This window comes from Prionailurus viverrinus, chromosome C2, assembly GCF_022837055.1.
Source record: "Prionailurus viverrinus isolate Anna chromosome C2, UM_Priviv_1.0, whole genome shotgun sequence".
Classification (NCBI taxonomy): Eukaryota; Metazoa; Chordata; class Mammalia; order Carnivora; family Felidae; genus Prionailurus; species Prionailurus viverrinus.
The window spans coordinates 151,484,554-151,503,601 of NC_062569.1; the positions used below are offsets into that span (position 1 = coordinate 151,484,554).

A 19,048-nucleotide genomic window follows, 5' to 3' on the forward strand; every position below is an offset into this window, starting at 1 on the left:
TGGTTTCTACAAAATTCCAAGATGTTGGATGGGGACACCCAATTTTCTCTCAGGTTTTCCTCACAATTCCCGCATCCTTTTTTTTTTCTTAAAAAAAAATTTTTTTTGGGGCGCCTGGGTGGCGCAGTCGGTTAAGCGTCCGACTTCAGCCAGGTCACGATCTCGCGGTCCGGGAGTTCGAGCCCCGCGTCGGGCTCTGGGCTGATGGCTCAGAGCCTGGAGCCTGTTTCCGATTCTGTGTCTCCCTCTCTCTCTGCCCCTCCCCCGTTCATGCTCTGTCTCTCTCTGTCCCAAAAATAAACGTTGAAAAAAAAAAAAAATTTAAAAAAAAAAAAATTTTTTTTAAGTTTGAGACAGCACAAGTGGGGGAGAGGCAGAGAGGAGAGAGGGAGAGGGAGGGGGAGGGGGAGGGGGAGAGGGGGGAGAGGGGGAGAGGGAGAGGGAGAGAAAGAAAGAGAGAGAGAGAGAGAGAGAGAGAGAGAGAGAGAGAATCCTAAGCCAGTTCTGTCAGCGCAGAGGCGGATGCGGAGCTCAAACCCAGGAAACCGCTACTAGATCATGACCCGAGCCAAACCCAAGAGTCAGATGCTTTACTGTCTGAGCCACCGAGGCATCCCCCCACATCCTTTAGAGGAGAGATGTGGGTCCTGCTGTGTGACCGTGGGCACATTAGTGTCTCAATGAGCATCAGTTTTCTTGTCTGGAAAACCGGATCCTCCCCAGGGACTGAGCCAGATCCAGGATGTGAAGCACCCATGGCTTCTCTGGCCTAATTCTCTTCACTTCCTAGCTCCCACAGGCTGCACCCGCACCAAATTACTCACTCTACACCCTTCATTCAAAACCTTCCCACGTCTAGGGGCGCCTGAGTGGCTCAGTGGGTTAAGCGTCCCACTTTGGCTCAGGTCATGATCTTGCGGTTTGTGAGTTCGATCCCCGCGTCAGACTCTGGGCTGATGGCCCAGAGCCTGGAGCCTGCTTGGGATTCTGTGTCTCCCTCTCTGCCCCTCCCCTACTCATGCTCTGTCTCTCTCAATAATAAATTAACGTTAAAAAAAACCAAAAAGTAAACCTTCCCACGTCTTGCTTATTGGTTATTGTCGGGGAGAAAGCTGACCCTGATTTCCCAGGTTGATTTCATGTCGCTCTACTGGGTTCCCATGGCTCTTTTCACACTCTTAATTGTAAATTTACTTGTCTGCCTTGTCCAGAAGACTATGACCACTGGGACCAGGTTTTATCCACTTTGCAGTCCTGTCTGGTGCTATATAAATATTTGTTGAGTTAAACTATTTACGCTGGTGCCTGGCATACACAACACCAAACACAACTTCCCTTCGGGTTTTCTTAAAGACATAGGTAGAAAGAATCACAGTTCAGATGGGCCCATTCTAAGAACAAATGCAGTAATTTCCTTGTCCTTGAACACCAGAAAAAGGCCCTGGCCATCAAAGTACTCACTGAAGCCAAACTGGGAGCTTAAGAAAAGAACAAAGCCATAAATCGCTCTTTCTGGTAATGGCGACGGTGAATTTTCCACCATTTTCCCTGTGGCTTTGGACAATCTGTAGGAAAGAAACACAATCATCGTCAGTGATTTACTCCCCTTCGTCACTGGTCTGTCGTAGCCTCATTGCTTTGCTATGGGCACAGCCTCTGCAGTTTTTTCCCCTAGCCTAAACCACTGCACGCGGCCAACGTGCGGACACACCTCCCAACACACACCGCTTGCACGCGCGCACAAGCCCCCGGACCTCGCGTGCGCGCGCACACCCTGCAGCTGAGGGGGAGGGAGCGCAGAGGAGGGACAGACGCCGCTCCAGCCCATCAGGCTTCGCTGCCCTGCGGAAGGGCAGGGCAGGGCCGGGCCGGGCTCCTCCCCAGGTTTGGGCCCCGGCACCCCCCGGGACCGGACCCTGTCCTCTCGGAGGAGCTTCTCGTTTCTCATTCGAGGCTAGGGGTGGGGGGTGGAAGGGGGGTTGGCCCTCGACCTTGGGTCCTTGAAGCGTCCACTCAGACCCCTCCCGACAGCTCGACCACCTCAGCTTCGAGTCCCCTGCGCAAGCGCTGTCCGGGAAGCCTCGGGGGGGGGGGGGTGCGAAAGAAGAAAAACTGATGGAAAGGCCGGGTCGCGATGGCGCTCCCCCCCCACGCCTCCCCCCACCCCAGGCGCAAGCGCACCGCGACCCTCGCCGGCTTGCAGCAAGCCCGCACTGGGGGAAGCTAGATCGCTCCGCTCGCCGCCGCGGAAGCGGGGGCGGGGGGGCACGGTTACGCATGCGCGCTGCTGCCCACGTGATACGCCCGCCGCCTGCGCCGCCGCCCGCTCCCGCCCGCCCGCTGGCTGACGTGGAGGGCCCGAGGTGGCGGCGTCGGCGGCGGCCCGCGTCCGAGGCTCGCGGGCGGCGGGCCCCGGTGAGTGCACATCTGGCGCGCGGCGGGGCTCCCGGATGTGTCACCTTGTCGCGCTGCAGCCGAGATGCCCGGGGAGAGGGGCCCTCCACACCCCCTCCGTGGGTGTGTGGTGAGTGTGGGTGTGTGTGCGTCGCCCCGCGTCGCTAGCTGTGGTGCCCGTGGTGTGTCTGCGTGGGTCGGGGTGCCGGTGCGCTGGGGGTGTGGCCGCCTTTTTCGGCCCCAGTGGGTGTGTCCCCTTTGTCTTATGGTCCCCTTCTGCAAGCTTGGGCCCCTCCGGGCGTCTGTGCGAGGGTGGGAGTAGCCCCTTTGTGTGCGCATCCCCTGCCGCCCGCGCACTCTCGTCTGGAGGGTGACATCCCTGATAGGCGAGGGGTCCTTCGGCCCGGGCGTGCGAGCACGCGCCTGTGTGTCCACTCTCGGCTTCTTTGTGTCGCGACCGTTCTTCTTGGCGTGGGCGCCTGTGGCCCGTGTGGGTGGCCCCTCGTTGTGTCACCGCCCCTCTCCGGGGGGTGCGCGTCCACTCCTCGCGTGGCCGCGCGTTCTGCAGTCGTGACCCTGTCCTGGGGCATCTCCCGTCCAGGTGTGCGTCTTATCGTGTACCCGCCCGCGTGTCGCGCCCGGATCCTGTCGAATGTATGATTCCCCCTTGTGCGCGTTTTCGTTCGCGAGTGTTCGTGAACGTTCGTGCACGCTCCATCCTCTGTGTTTTGTGTGCCTTACGTCTGCGCCACCTGCTTTCGTGAGAATGGCAGTCGAGTCCGGGGGTGGTGGCCTCCTTCCCTGGAAGGGACCAGGGACGGGAGACGCTCCCCCCTCCCTTCTTTTGGAAGCATCCTCCCACCCCCAACGCTGGTGGGAAGAGGGGAGACGGCAGCGGGTCTGGCCAGCTGCTCTATAGTGTTGACAAGTGTGGCCTGTCGAACCAGCCTATTCTGGGGATGGAATAAGGGGGGAGCCAAGGGCCCCAAATCGAGCCTAGGCGTAGGCGAATTTTGGCTGGTACCCGTGCAGAGTGCCTTTTCCAGAAGCGCCCTAGACACCCAAAGCCCTTCAACTGCAGACTCCTTCCAAAATATACGTACACGCCAGCTGGGTAAATATATTTTAGCTGTTCCTGGGCATTCTTGATCATACTTAACGGTTCGTATAGTGTTTTATGGCGTTCACATAAATTGTCACTTGATTCTGCCCAACACCCTGGCGAGGGGAGTCAAGGTAGACGTCTTACAGATTTTACTCCTCCCTTGGGAGCAGTTTCCTTATAGTTACAGCTTCAGTTAGGACATTTTTTTATTGCAAGAAATTTGCATTTTATCCTGAGCGAAATGGGATTTATTACAAGGATACCCAGGGAAAGAGACTTCAAACCCGTTAAAGACCCTACCTTCTACGCCTCCTCTTGCTCAAAGGTTCGTGCTCTGCGCTCAAAGGCTGTGTTTTGGTGTCTGTTTATTTCTGTTCATTTGTTCAGTTTTCTTACCTTTGCCTAATCTCCCTTTTTCTTTTTAACTTCTGGAATAATTCACACATAATATACGTAGGGGGATCTAACCAGTCCGTGACCCAGATTTACAAATGTAATTATTTTGCCAGATTTACTTCAGATCCTTTTTTTTTTTTTTAAGAAGTAAAATTGCAGATATTGGAGGTGCTCCGAGCTCCTCCACCTCCTCTAGAGGCAGCCACCGTGTTCCTATTTTATACTTGATTCACAGTGAATCCGTAAACAATATGTAGTGGTATGTGTTTTAAATTTTAACGGTGTTAAATGATAAGTGTCTTTTGCAACTTGCTTTTTTCGATCAGCATAATATTTTGAGATTTATATACAAATAAATTGGATAATTGTGTTATCTTTGGTTCATTTCAATTACTGGTAAAGAACTCAATTGTATGAATATACCATAATCTATCCATTTCCTTATTCATGGATTTTGAAGTTGTTTCTGGTTTTTGACTCTAAAACAATCCTGCAATAAACCTCTTTGTACTTGCCTGCTTGTGCACACATTGGGAAGTTTGTCTAGAAAATGCACCTGTAGCAGAGTTGCTAGATAGGTTATGTGCATTTTCAATTTACTAAATATCACACAAGCTCTCAAGGTGGTTGTACTAATTTTCACTCACTGGTTTTGAGTGAGGACACCCATTTATTTCCTCACATCCTTGCTAATATTTTATGTTATTAGACTTTTAACTTTTTTTGTCTTCTCTTTACTGACCAGCTTCCTTGTACTTTAGTGTATGGCTAAATCTGCTTGCAGCCACCTTGGCTACTGCTCCAGCTCTGTGTCAGATGGGTTCATCTCTCACAGCTAATTTGCTCAGTCTTTATCTCATGTGGTCCTCATAAGTTTAATTCCAGTAAAAATTTATTTTGCACCTATGGTTGATGTAAAGTTAGTAATTTCCGTGATATGTATATGTACCTCTCTAGTGGCAGTTGAGGCGATTTAATTGCTTTTTAAAATATGATGAATGGTTTTGAAAAATCTTTTTTTCCTTTTTAATGTAATATTTGATATAATCAAAATATATGTAACACAATAAAGATAATAAAAAACAAAATATATGTAATATATATGCAGGTTATGAAGCAAAATAATAAAATGAACACCAGTCAATACACCCAATCCAAGAATCAAAATGACCAATATCGAATGTACTCAACTGCAGAGTGACTACTATCCTGAATGGTGTCATTTCTTGCTTTTTAAATATAATTTTGCCAGATATGTGTATATTCCTCAACAATGTATTGTATGGTTTTTGACTTAAAAAAAAAGGAATTCTGGATACAGTTTTCTGAGACTTGGTTGTTTCACTCAATGTTGTTTCTAAGAATCACTGATACTGAGTATAGATGTAAGTCATTTTTTAAGGCTGTGTAATATTCCATGGCGAATATAACACAGTGAATGCATTCTTCTTTGATGAACATTTTGGATCTTTCTAGGTGTTGCTATTACGAAATTTTCATACATATCTTCTGGTACACAGTTGCAAGAATTTCTCTAATTTTCATGCTGGGGTGTATGACCCTCAGGGGAGTAATGAAGGTATTTCTAGGGAGTACTTGGGCACCACGGATATTAATGCCTCCATTTCTAGATGATTAAATTCCATGTGTACTCTTTCCTGATGTTGGTAACACCTGAGGCCTGTAATAGAGGCCTCCTGTTGCTTCCACTTTCACCTTTCCTTTCCTAGTAGCACTTCTGCCTTAGATAAGGAAGGCATACCAGTCATCCACGTGGAGTCTGACGAAGGCATTGTTCCAAGTGGAAAAGCTCCATGGAAAACAAAGAGATAATTTAAAATCTAGTGTATGTTGTTAGAGAAAGCCTTTTTAAATCCAGGCACTTCCCATTTCCTCAAGACTGCATTTGCAGTACATTTTAACACTTATCTTCAATTATCAGTGTATGTAGTTATTGTTGATCAATCGTATGCAATAATACTTATAACAATTTAAGCCAGTGATGTGTCAGCTTTATTTTTAAATGTCACAAGAAATTCATCCTTTGCAATTATTTAAACTTAGACTGAGCATTTTAGGTGTCATCTTAGTGTGAAATGATTAGAAGTATTTTTTGTGGTTTGTGAGTAAAAAAAGGTTGGAATACCACTGTGGTAAGCTATTTGCTAGAAGTGAAATTGCTGGATTATGGGGTATGAATGTTCAACTTTACCAAATTGTTTTCTGAAGTGGTTGTACCACCTTGTACTTCAACTAGCAGTTTTGTCAATTTATATACTTGGATGAGCAGTGTGTAAGAGTTATGGTTGATCTGTATCCACTCCAACACTTATTATCATCATCAGATTTCTTTATATTTGCTGATCAAATGGGTATGAAATGATTTGTCATTGTGATTTTTACTTGCATTTCTTTGTTAATGAGTTTGAGCATCTTTTCACATGTTTATGAACGGTTTTCCTTTTGTGACATGCCTGCTCGTATCTTTTACCCATTTTTCTGTTGTCTTTTAAAACTAACAAATGGGTAACAGTGATCCTTTATTGATTGTATGCGTTGTAAATATCTTCTTCCAGTTCATGGCTTGTCTTTTTACTCTTTATGGTGTATTTTGGTGAACAGAAGTTCTTAATTTTAATGTAATCTAATTGGAAACTTTACCTGGCCTTGGAATTATAAAGACGTTCTCCTATGTTTCTTTTTAGAAGTTTTAAAATGATGTCTTTCACATTTAAATTCATAATCCATCTGGTATTGATTTTTGTGTATAGTGTGAGGCACTGATCCACATTCATTTTTTTTTCCTCCATGTGGCTACAGCTGTCCTCATACCATAGGTGGAATTGTCCCTCTGTTCACCAGCATGGGTTTGTTTCTGGCTCCCTTTTTCTTTGCCACTTGTTTCCTTGTCTATCTCTGTGTTATACCACACTGTTATAATTATTAACCCTATAGCTTTACCAGAAATCTTCCTATTTGGGGCAGGGGGTCTTGAGTCTCAGCTGTTCTTGGACCTCTGTTCTTGTTTTAAGAATCAACTTGTCACATGACATGAAAAACTCTTTGGGAATTAATTGGAATTATTGAATCAGTTTGAGGGAGAATTGAAATCTTTAAGATTTTGAGCCTTCCTGTCTGAGAAAATGGTATGTATTTCTATTTATTTAGGTTTTTAATGTCTTTTAATTTGGTTTTGTAACTTTATACAGAGAGAACATTAAACATGAAAATATTCTAATGTTTCTAGTAGTTTTGTTTCAGTTATAAATGGTGTTATTTTTTAAGATTCTATTTTCTGTGTTTACTGTTAGCAAATAGAAATTTAATGGATTTTTATATTAGTCTTTAGCCACCCAATTGATAAACTTTTATTGTTTCTAATATATTTTCTGTAATTCTTTTGAGTTCTATGTGAATAACTATGTCATTGCAAATACACTTTTTGTTCTTCCTTTCAATTATTTTCCTTAAAAGTTTTTTTTCTTGTCTTAATATGCTGGCATACTTTTACATCTATGTTCAATGGAAGTGATGATGATGATTGTTCATTAAAAGTGATTGTAATGGACATATACATGTCTCATTCCCGATTTTAAAGGGAACGTTTCTGCATTAAAAATATTTAAGTTCTTGTAAATAACTCTTTATAAGTTAGGGAAGTCTTTGCAGTTTTGTCACATCCCTTTCTGCATGGGACAGAAAAACTTGAGAGAGAGTATCTTGTAGTTTTTCTTTTTTAATCTGTTAAATGTAGTGGATTTCAGTTAATACATTTTAAAATTCTTAATTCTCTTTTGTATTCTCTACTGAGATAAACCCAAATTGATCTTAGTGAATTTTTTTTTTTATGAACTACTGGATTGAGTTTGCTAATATTAGGATTTTTTTTATCTGTTTATGAGTGAAATCACATATCATTATTCTTTATTGACTATCTTGTCTGGTTTTGGCATTAATGTTATGCCACCCTTATACAATTAAAGAATAGTTCTTTTTTTTTTCTGTTCCCTAGGACAGTTTGGATTGGGGTGATTTGTTTCTTAAATGTTTGGTGGAATTTACCCCTAAGATCATTTGGATCTAATGTTTTCTTTGTAGAAAAATTGTAAATGGTTGATAATTTGGTAGTAATTAGCAATGGAATAATAGTAGGACTTTAAGTTTTCCATTGCTTTTAATCAGTTTTGGTAAGTTTAAGAAATTTGTCTTTTCAACAAAAACTTGAAGTTGATTGGCATGGTATTGTTCATGGTATTGTCTTAATTTCTACCCCCTTTTTTTTTATGTTTATTTATTTTTGAGAGAGAGGGAGAGACAGAGCATGAGCAGGGGAGGGGCAGAGAGAGAGGGAGACACAATCCAAAGCAGGCTCCAGGCTCTGAGCTTTCAGCACAGAGCCCAACACGGGGTTTGAACTCACAAACCGCGAGATCATGACCTGCGCCTGTGCTGAAGTCAGACGCTCAGCCAACTGAGCCACTCAGGTGCCCTCTTAATTCCCTTTTTAATTTATGCTTTATCTGTAGTTATGTTCCCTTTCTCATTTGTTTTGTTTATTTATTATTATTATTTTTTATTTTGGAAGAGAGAGAAAGAGAGTGCAGGGGAGGAGCAGAGAGAGAGGGAGAGAGAGAATCCCAAGCAGGCCCCATACTGTCATTACAGAGTGTCGATGCCGGGTTCAGTCCCACTCACCTTGAGGTCATGACCTGAGACAAAATCAAGAGTTGGTGCTTACCTGACTGAGCCATCCAGGCGCCCCAACCCCCTTTTCTCATTTTGAATATTTGTGTGTGACTTCTCTTTTTTCTAGATTAATCTTGCCAAAAATTTGTCTATTTTACTAATCTTGGAAATGGATTAATTTTTGGCATAATTAGTTCTATTAAATTTTTGTTGTTGTTCATTGACTCCTTTTCGTTTATTTACCTCCTTTTTCTTTCTTTGGGCTTATATTACTTTTTTTAACTTAAATTCCATGTTTAACTTAGTAATTTCCAGCCATTGTTATTACCTAGTATAAGTGTGTTAGGCTGTAAACTTAACCCAAAATTTATTTTTGCCTTAGCTAACATTGTTTAACTTACAATGTTTTCATTAACTTTCAAATCTAAGTGCTTTAAAATTTTCATTTTGATTTCTTCTTTGATGTACATGTTTTTAAAATTTTCTTTGAAACATGTAACATGTTTTTTTAATTTTCAAAAGTATCTACATTAACATTTTTCTTTTTGTTATTCACTCCTAAATTGTGTTATCAGAGAATGTAGTATTTTGTCTTTTAAAAAATGTTTGCTTGCTCTCAATTTGTGGCCTTGTACATAGTGAATAATAACTGTTAAATGTGTACTTGTGACAAGTATGTGCTTTCTAACTGTTATGTATCTGTTAGATCAAACTTGCAAATTGTGTTGTTCAGACTGTCTATTAATTTTTGTTTCACTGGTCATTAATTGAGAGAGATGTGTGCAATCTCCTGCTACTACTTTCTAACTGACTTCCTATAGTTCTAACAACTTTTCTGATGTGTGGTGAGATTATTTGATTAGGGATGTAAAAGTTTAACATTATTTTCTTGATGGATTGAATCTTTTCTATTATGCTGTGATCCTCTCCATGCTTAATTTAGCTTTTTGTGTTAGTATTATTTAGTCTATCTCACCTTCCTTTTGGTGGTAATTTACCTGGAATATACTTTTCCTTTATTTTGCTGTCACTTTTTTTATACCCTGACATTTTAGGTGTCTGTTACAGAGAATATATTACTGGATTTTTCTTTCAATCCAGTCAGTTTATGTCTTTTAGTTGGTATTTTTTAAGAAGTTAGTTCAAGTCTCTTGGTAGCTGAATTTTTATATAAAATTATTTTGATTTTATCCTTGTTCTTGAGAGAGGTTTGATGGGTATACACATTCTAGGTTGATCGATTATTTTCTGTCCACATGGTGAAGGTATTATTCTACATGGAAAGCCTCCTGTGCGTTTATTTTTGCTACTTTGAAGAAACTTCTTTTTCTTTTGGTTGCATTGGATATTCTATCTTTGGTGCTATGTCATTTCCTTTTTAAGTCTAATGGAGATTACTTTTTGTTTATCCTCTTTTGGATACATACATTTCTTGATTCTGAATTTTGTTGGATTCTGAATTTTGTCTTTCAAGAGGTCTAGAAGATTCTGAGCCTTGTAATAAATATTGTCTCTTTGGAAATTTAGTTGAATGTGTATGTATTGAACTGTTTCCAGGTTAGGTACTTTTCATCTTTCATAGTTTTCATTTCCTTGTTTCCCTATCAGAGTTTACAGTGCTGGGTAATTTTATCAGCCATATCTTCTAGTTCATCAATTTCTCTTCATCTGTGCTTAGTCTTCTCTATAATGCGTCCATTTTTTCCCTTTTACTCTGAACCGTTATATTTTTTATTTGTAAAAGTTCCACTTGGTTCTTTTTTCAGATACATCAAGTCTTTCTTTCATGTTGCTTCCTCGTTTTTCTGAACCCATGGGTATTCTGTGGACTGTATCTGGCAGTCCCAATGTCTGATGTCTTTAGAGATCTAAATTTATTCCTTGTTTTTTTCTGTTGTCTATCTCTCATATTGGGTTGTCACCTCCTATGCTTGATGATCTTTGGTTATGAACTCTTTGATTGATCTTTCTCTGTGGGCTCTTGAAAGTTTGATTTGGAGGCCCTTTTCTTCTGATAGGATTTGCTTTGTATCATGTTTGGTTGGGAGCCAGGGAGTTTACATTGGACCACTTTCGGTGTCTTCCCTTTGCTTCTGGCCCAGGGCTGTGTCCGTTGCTGCTCTTGGCAATACTACTTGTAGCTCTTGACTCTCAGCTTTAGTTTTTAGCCAGAGGTTTGTTGCTTTTGGGGGGAAAGGGTGGTTTTAGACATTCCTAGTTCTATAAGCTCAGCAAAATTTAAAAAATTTTAGAATTGAGGATCTACTTTGTTTTGCAGTGAGAGTCCCCTATTAGTTCATTGTAGCTGATGGGTTTAGAAGTCCTTTACATTCTTACTTGAGTGTATTAGAAAAAAAAAAAAAAAAAGTCCTTCCAAGTGTAAGGTTTCTTGTGGTATCAAATTTTCTATTAAAACAAGCTTAGATCTGAGTTAAAAGTTGAGTTATTCTCAAAAAAATATTGAATAACAGTAGTAGAGGTAGCAAGTGGATTTAGCAAAGTTTTCTACTTAGGGAGCTTGAATAAAAAATTTGGCAAGTACTGAGCTAGGGAATCAAGATGAATAAGGCACAGTGTACCCTCTCAGCCTACAAAGATAAGCCTGTGATGACCAGTGTGAGAACTGCTGTCAAAAAGATGTGGGCAGGGCGCTCTGGGCTTATGGAGAAGAGGTGCAGAAAGGAACTTGGTAGTAGTAGTGAGAAGATCAGGAAATGCTTCCCAGACTGGTAGGCCTTGGGTGGTTGTAGAACAAGGTTTGTTTATGAATCAGAGGCAGTCGAGTATGAATGTCTTCTGTGTTGCATGTTGTGGAGTGACTGGAAATAAAAGCAGAAACAGGATTATTAAAGACCTTCCAAGCTGCAGTACGAAGTTTGGACTTTATTCTGAAGGTGAAGGGAAGCTATTGAATGATTTTAAGCAGTAAAATGTTATGGTCAGAGTTTTAGAGAGTGCCAAGTTTGAAGGCAAATCACCAGCTGGGAGTCTGCTTGTTAAGTTAGTTCAGAGAAGAAAAGATGAAGCGAAAATGAAGGTAGTGTCATTGGCATGAACAGGTGTATGGGTGCTAATTTTAGATTTCATAGGTGGGTAGAAACGACAGGACTTTGTGGTCAGATGGATAGGAATGTTGAGAGAGACTGGGGAGTCCAGATGGCCTCCGGATCACTGGTTTGCTTAACCATGTGGCATGTGGAACAGTTGACTGGTAACATACGGAAAGAGGAGAGAACTTCGTTTCATTTGTTTGTTTTTGAAGAAAAAGATAAGTTTATTTTTGAACTTAATCTGAGAAACTTGTGGGACATCTTGTTGACAGGGACTATAGAGATGCAGTGCAGCCTGGAGAAATTAGAGACTTCAGCATCTGGCCGTTTCAGCCGTTGTTTGCTTCAGTGCAGTTTGAGATAATTTAAAGTGGCACATGGATTCTGTAATAGTTAAGAACTTAATGTGTACGAAAAATGTAAATTGTATCTCAAATCTATGATATCATGGATATTACCACTTAGGCCAAGTGAGCCCAATAAAAGAGAACTACTAAATAAATAAAAATACATGCGATGTGTGGAAATGGCAAAAATCATGGTGAAGCTGTGCAAATGATGGAAGTGCAGAAAGTACTATTTTGAAGCCATGGGTATGGTGGATGAGGTCACCGAGGAGAGAGTAAGCCTGAAAAAAAAAGAGAGGTGACATTTGGGTGGCGGGGAATGGAGAAGAAGAGCCCATGGAAACTGAGGAAAAGCAGCCAGAAGAATAGGAGGAAAACCAGGAGAAGATGGTCTTTGGAGTCCATATGAAGAGTTCTGAGAAGGAGGAAGTGGTCAACAGCGTCAAGTAAGTTGTAAGCTGAAAAGTGCTCTTTGGACTTAGCAGTTAAGGTAGACCGTTTAGCTGGAAGCATCCAAACAGTGGATTTTTAAAAATATGCATCTAATACTAATGTTAATAATAGCTGATATTTATAATATTTCCTATATGCCATGTACTATTCTAAGCACTATAAATGTGTTACTGGTTAATCAAATAGGTAGTATTGCTATCCCCATTGGAAATGTGAGGAAAGCGAAGTACAGAGAGGTTAAGTGACTCGCCCAAGATCACACACTCAGGAAATGAGGGAGCCAGGATTCAAGCCCAGGCAGTCTGGTTCCAGAGTCCATGCTCTTAATTAACCACTGTGCCATATTGCCTCTTTGGTTAAAACAAGATAGAAAATAAAAATTACATGAGTGTCTAATCATAGAATAGTTGGTGAGTCAGGTGTGATGTCAGTGAGATCTGCCAGGCTGTGAATGACCAGCATGCTGTCACAGTGGCTCAGTCTCCTGGGTATGAGCACATTAATTGGATTATAACCGATGCCGTGATGGCAATGTGTGGGCTATGACAGAGAGTTCTTGGCTCTACACACACAGAATGTTTGTAAGGCAAATGAATTAAAAAGTGTATATATTTTCCAGGATAGCATATGTCCCACTTTATATGCCATACCGTGGGTGCTAAAATGTCTATTTTTTCCAGTCACTCGCTTTTGGAGTTAAATTCTCCAAACTCTGGAAACCTTGTTCATACAGACAGTTCAGGTTCCAGACATAATAGATAATCAGTCTCTTGTAGAAGGTCATTAATGACCTTGTTGTAAGCAGTTTTCCTTGAATAACAGAGGTGGAAAGCCAGTTGCAGAAAGCTGAAAGGATTCGAATGGGAGAAAAGGGAGGAAGAATTCTTGATGAAGAATGTCTGTGGTAGGAGGCAGGGGACCCAAGAGCTGTATGACTCTTGGTTGTGGTCAGAAAGGAGCTAATCAAAGTTAAAGGTTTAAAAACTGGCTTAAACCTGCACAGTGATCTGGGGTGTAGCCTTGGGAAGGAAGAGCCTTGGTGTCATAGGTGGTGAAGATAATTTTAGCCAAGGAGGTGAATGGTAAGGCTGGGGTCCTGAAGGGATCGTGTATACAGGCCTTGGTGTGGCTGGGTTGGTGAGAGTTTGGAGGAGAGAGGGGAACACTGTGATGATTGCCAGTGTTCTTAAACATGGCAACAAGCAAGAACTGGCTAGGTGGCAGTGACAAGGAAGAGTGTGTGAGAGGAGAGACTAGGACCTAAGTTTAAATCCTTCTAGCTTGGTGACCTTGAGCAAATTACTTAATTTTACTAAGCATGCTTCTTATCTGCACACTGGAGGTGATGATCGGACCTGAGAATTGCTGCGAGGATGAATGAGATGGTGTATGTGAAAATGTTTGGTACAACGTGTGACAAATAGCATGAATAGTTTGCTAGGAAGATGGTTCTTGTTCTTCACTTCTGCTACTGTGAGGTTTTCGTACAGCGAATTGGACACAAGAAGAATTAAAAGAACAGGTTTGTATTTCAAGGACTGACGGTGGTCTTGCTTAGGAAAAAAGAAGCTTTGTTTGTCCTAACAGGAGCGGGGTGATAGTGGTGAAGTGGAAAGGTGTAAGAAACGGTGTTCATGATGGTGCTGGTGAGGAGAGGGAAAGACGGCCGTTACATGGGCGAGAGTTAGAAGCACTACCATGCTGCATTTTTCAGTGATACTTAGGTTTTGTAGCTAATCTCTGAGAGCTATAAATCTTTATTATTGAACTTTCTTCTGGAAAAAAAGCCTTAGTCTGAAACTCCAGCCCTGATTTCCCTTTCCCCCCATTGAAACGATTCTTTTTAAAACATAGTTAATATGTTTGATAATACGAGGCTGTTGATAATATGAGGGTTTTTGCCTACCTTTGCAATCTAGCAGTGCTCTGTGGTGTGGTAGTTGTGAGAGTGAGAGATGCAGTGATTGTTAGGAGGATGGAAGTGTGGATGCGGCTGTGGGAAGTTGGGAGATTGACAGTCTCACCCAGGACCACTCCAGCTCTGCCTCTTTGTCCAAGACAGGAACACACACGGAGGGATGGATAGCAGAATATGAATAGCCAGTAAGTCACCATTTTCTCAGTGGAGTCAGGATTTACTTCTGGCCAGGAGGTTGAGAATATGGTAGAGTTTGTGTGTGATGAAATGGCATATTTTATAGGATGCAGTAAAAGCAGATGGTATAGAAGGGCAGCAGTGGACAGATGTCTTTTGTTCATTCAGCAAACAATTATTTGAGGGCTTACCATGTGCCAGGCACATACAAAAGTGAGTAAAATGCCCTTAATTATCTCCCAGCTAAGGGAGACATGCAAACAGATAAATTCAGAGTAGAGATGGTGACTATGTGAGTCTAAGGAAGAAAAGAAAGATAAACTGATCATTTGAGGAGAGTTGGGGAAAGAATAGCAGACTGAGGATGAGAATCTTCCAGAGCTCAGTGTCCTTATTGATTATTTTGAGGAGGCCTAAGTTCCAAGGATTTTTCTAATATACCATAGAAGCCAGGAAAACTGCTTCTCATATTATCTCAAATGATTTAATTACTAATTTGGGTTTGTGTTATTTCCTTAGGATGGTACAGCATGGATGATTTTGCCCTGGGAGATTTCACTGTAGTAGATGATGCCTTGTTAGAAGATTGCCCTTATGTGGACGATTGTGTCCTTGCTCCTGAATTTATGTCCAATGATTGTGTTCGCGTGACTCAACTTTACTGCAATGGGGTGGTAAGATTTGTTGATTCTTTAACATTGTGTCTTCTTCTTCTTTTTTTTTTTTTTTTTTAATGTTTTTTTATTTATTTTGAGAGAGAGAGAGAGTGAGAGGAGGGGCAGAGAGAGAGGGACAAAGAGAATCCCAAGCAGGCTCGGTGATAACAGCCTGGGCCCGATGTGGGCTGGATCTCAGGAACCATGAGATCATGGCCTGGGGCGAAATCAAGAGTCGGATAGTTAGCCAACTGAGCCACCGAGGTCCCCCTAACATTGTGTCTTCTTAAAGGTTTATCATTTTATTGAGGTATAATTGACCTAAAACATTGTATTAGTTTCCCATGTACAATATAATGACTTGAAATACGTACGTGTCGTGAAATTATCACCACAGTAAGTTTAGTTAAAACTATGTTCATTACTGTTCGTAGTTAAAGATCTTTTTTTATTCTGAGAACTTTTAATGTCTACTTTTTAAAGGTGTTTTGATTTACAGCTATGGGAGTAAAGATGTTTTTGTGGTACACAAGTTTTTAAAAAAATTTTTTAATGTTTATTTTTGACAGAGAGAGAGCGCACGTGCGCACATATAAGTGGGGAAGGGCCAGAGAGAGAGGGAGACACAGAATCTGAAACAGGCTCCAGGCTTTGAGCTCTCAGCATAGAGCCCGATGCGGGGCTCGAACTCACAGACAGTGAGATCATGACCTGAGCTGAAGTTGGACGCTCAACCGACTGAGCCACCCAGGTGCCCCTGTGGTACACAAGTTTTACAGGAGGTACAAATGTGATTTCAGAAGGGAAAGTAAGCAGTGCCTCAACAAGAATGTACAATACCAGAGAATGAGTGATGAGGAAATATGGTTTTCTGACTGGAGATTAGAATGGTTCTCAAGAGAGAGCCGTAGATACAGACTCAGGAGAAATGAAACGCTTTGAAAAAAGGCTTAAAGGCTCACCACTGAGCAAAGATAGTGTAATCAAAGTGTATAAGTAAATGGGCACTGAAATTTGTTACTTTAGTACTGATAATCCTTACATTAAAAATTGAAAGCTGTATTTTTGCATTTCACCAGATACAAATCAAAAGAATTTTTTTCTATTTAGGGGATGCAGTATAAAGATTTTACCCAAAGTGAGAGAAACTTAGGTGAGTAACTTGGTATTTTAATTTGTTAAAAGACTGTAATGGGAGGTTCATCCATTCGCATCAACATACCAGTCCTACATATCTGTCATTTTTATTTTTTGATTTATGTCTTTTTAAAACATTTTTAACGTTTATTTATTTTTGAGAGACAGAGAGCGCAAAAAGGGGAGGGGCAGAGAGAGAGACACACAGAATCTGAAGCAGGCTCCAGGCTCCAAGCTGTCAGAACAGAGCCCGATGCAGGGCTCGAACCCACAAGCCATGAGATCGTGACCTGAACCAAAGTCGGACACTTAACCGACTGAGCCACCCAGGCACCTTGGTTTATGGTTTTTGTTTGTTTGTCTTTTGCTCATTTGTTTTTTAATTTGGCTCCATGCCCAGCACAGAGTCCACTGTGGGTCTTGAACTCACGACCCTTAGATCAGGACCTGATCTGAAATCATGTCAGACATTTAACCAACTGAGCCACCCAGGTGCCCCGATTTATATATTTTTAGTTGAAGTATAGTTGGTATACAGTATTCTATTAGTTTCAGGTGTACAACATTTATATATATATATATATATGTATATGTATATGTATATATATATATATATGTATATGTATATGTATATATATATATATATATATATATATATTAGGAAATGATCACCATAATAGTTACCATATGTTACCATACAGTTATTACCTTGCTGATGACGATATCCCTCATCCTGTCTATACTTTACAGCCCCGTGATTTATTTGTTTTATGAACGGAAGTTTTACCTCCTAATGCCCTTCACCTATCCTGCTCACCCCTTCTTTTTTACCTTTCCATATCTGTTGTAGCCTTTCCTTTATTAACAGTATTGATTTATTTCAAAACGAGGCACAAAATATTAATTGAGTACTTTTTTCTAATTAAGAATTTGATATCTGCAATATGTGGTGTAGTAAACCAGTTTCTGTCCTGCAAGATTACTGTGATGCCATTAAAATACACATCTTCTGGCCACTTCTGTTTCAACGTCAGCACAGTTCTGTAATATCAAGGTTGCATCCTTGTGTGGAGGCTGGGTAAGTTACTACACGTTATTTGTTTTGTGTAAACAGTTGTAAGCATGTTGCCCATTATTAAGGAACACCAAGTACAATGGAAGTCTTATTCTTATTCTTATGTCTTATTCTTATATATTGTTCACCTTCACTGTAATGTAATAAGGTGGAAAAAGTTAATGCTTTGGATTTAGATATGATTGACTAATCATGGTAACGTAATGAATGAATATCTGAAGAGCATAGATGGTAGGTTTGAAACCTACCTAGGGAAAATTAATATGCTTGTTTATAAATAAGAGTATTGTTATACAGAAGAGAGAAAAAAGTACAGAATTTTGTCCACTTAATAAATAACTTACTGTTCCCTAGAGTGAAGAGAGAATTTTTTTCCAAATAGTTTAAATTGAGGTATAATGTAAAGTATAAAAGTCAATGAATTTTTATGTATAAGAACCTGATGTTTTAAAAATGAATTTGTATTTAAGCAATTCTCATGCTTCTGAGATAAGTTTGAAGAAATTACAACATCTAGAATTGATGGAAGATATTGTGGATTTGGCAAAGAAAGTTGTGGTAAGTGATAGAATCCCCCATATCTAAAGAATATAAATACTCACAGGGTGTCAGGGCCACGTTAGTAACTTATAGTGGCTAACAGGTTATGGTTTCAGTTTGGTTTAACGTGACATTATTCTGCTACCCATGAGTTTGCTGTGTATTTGAGAGATTAGATGGACTGCTATTTTCATGGCTCTGACATGAATGATGAGATCCAGGACTATTCCTTGTCAGTAAAGAATAGAAACTGGAATTTGGCACAGATGAAAGTATGCTCCTGGTTCACAGGAACTTTTGTCACTGAAAGTGACAAGGTTCTCTCTTATAAAATCATGCCACTGTCACTATCACCACAATAAATACTACTACTTTGTGGTAAACTTTTATTATGCCGTATTTGAGGTAGTATCCCTGTACTGCACTGAGGGTTATTTTTTTTCCCTGTGAAAGCCATTTAGTAATTTTTCTTACTTCAGTTGGTTATGGAGCCAAGTGTTTTTCTTGGTATTGTTCTGATTGCAAACTTAAATAAAAGACATTCTGATATTCATTTCCTGCTGATAATCCTTTGCTATAACTTCTGTCAGCCAGTGTAGTTGCTTTTTTTTTTTTTTTAATGTTTATTTTTGAGAGTGAGAGAACATGAGCAGGAGAAGGGCAGAGAGAAGGGGGCAGAGGATCCCAAGCGGGCTTTGCGCTGACAGCAGAGACCCTGATGAAGGGCTCAAACTCACAAACTGAGATCATGACCTGAGCTGAAGTCGGACACTTAACTGAGCCACCCAGGTGCCCCAGCCAATGTAGTTTTATAAAAAAATTGGTGTGGGGTGCCTGGGTGGCTCAGTTGGTTAAGCGTCTGACTCTTAGTTTCGGCTCAGGTCATGATCTCCTGGTTTCATGGGTTCCGCCAGCTCTGAGCCTGCTTGGAATTCTCTCTTCCTCCTGCTCTCTGCCCCTACACCACTCATGCAGTCTGTCTCTCTTGGAATGAACTTTAAAATCCATACATCTAAAAGGTACACTAAGTCATTTTATTATTAGAAGCCAATTTAAGACTATTTCTTAATTCCTGTTTCAGGGTTCTTAGGGCATGAAAGTACTTGTAGGAAGT

General features: G+C 40.9%; 2 protein-coding genes across 14 annotated transcripts in view; one reads left to right on the top strand and one right to left on the bottom strand.

Moving 5' to 3' along the window:
- PIGP (phosphatidylinositol glycan anchor biosynthesis class P) overlaps positions 1 to 2,891 on the bottom strand; it is a 38,801-nt gene extending 35,910 nt beyond the window's left edge. For 4 of the 8 annotated variants that reach the window (XR_007155914.1, XR_007155913.1, XR_007155916.1 and 1 more), the window contains exons 1-2: positions 1,755 to 1,971; positions 1,462 to 1,565 (exon numbers count right to left, since the gene is read on the bottom strand). Coding sequence is in view for 4 of the 8 variants with exons in the window: in XM_047876419.1 (XP_047732375.1) it covers positions 1,462 to 1,565; positions 2,182 to 2,279 (202 nt within the window). In the remaining 4 variants the exon portion in view is untranslated. The other 4 variants (XM_047876421.1, XM_047876419.1, XM_047876420.1 and 1 more) reach the window with 4 other exon arrangements.
- TTC3 (tetratricopeptide repeat domain 3) overlaps positions 2,322 to 19,048 on the top strand; it is a 127,789-nt gene continuing 111,062 nt past the window's right edge. For 2 of the 6 annotated variants that reach the window (XM_047876410.1, XM_047876411.1), the window contains exons 1-5: positions 2,335 to 2,524; positions 15,046 to 15,200; positions 16,293 to 16,335; positions 17,247 to 17,397; positions 17,865 to 17,952. In XM_047876410.1, coding sequence (XP_047732366.1) covers positions 15,057 to 15,200; positions 16,293 to 16,335; positions 17,247 to 17,397; positions 17,865 to 17,952 — 426 coding nt within the window. In that variant the 5' untranslated portion in view covers positions 2,335 to 2,524; positions 15,046 to 15,056. Of the gene's footprint in view, positions 2,525 to 10,893; positions 12,425 to 13,934; positions 13,954 to 15,045; positions 15,201 to 16,292; positions 16,336 to 17,246; positions 17,398 to 17,864; positions 17,953 to 19,048 lie in introns of those variants that run through there. The other 4 variants (XM_047876415.1, XM_047876413.1, XM_047876412.1 and 1 more) reach the window with 4 other exon arrangements.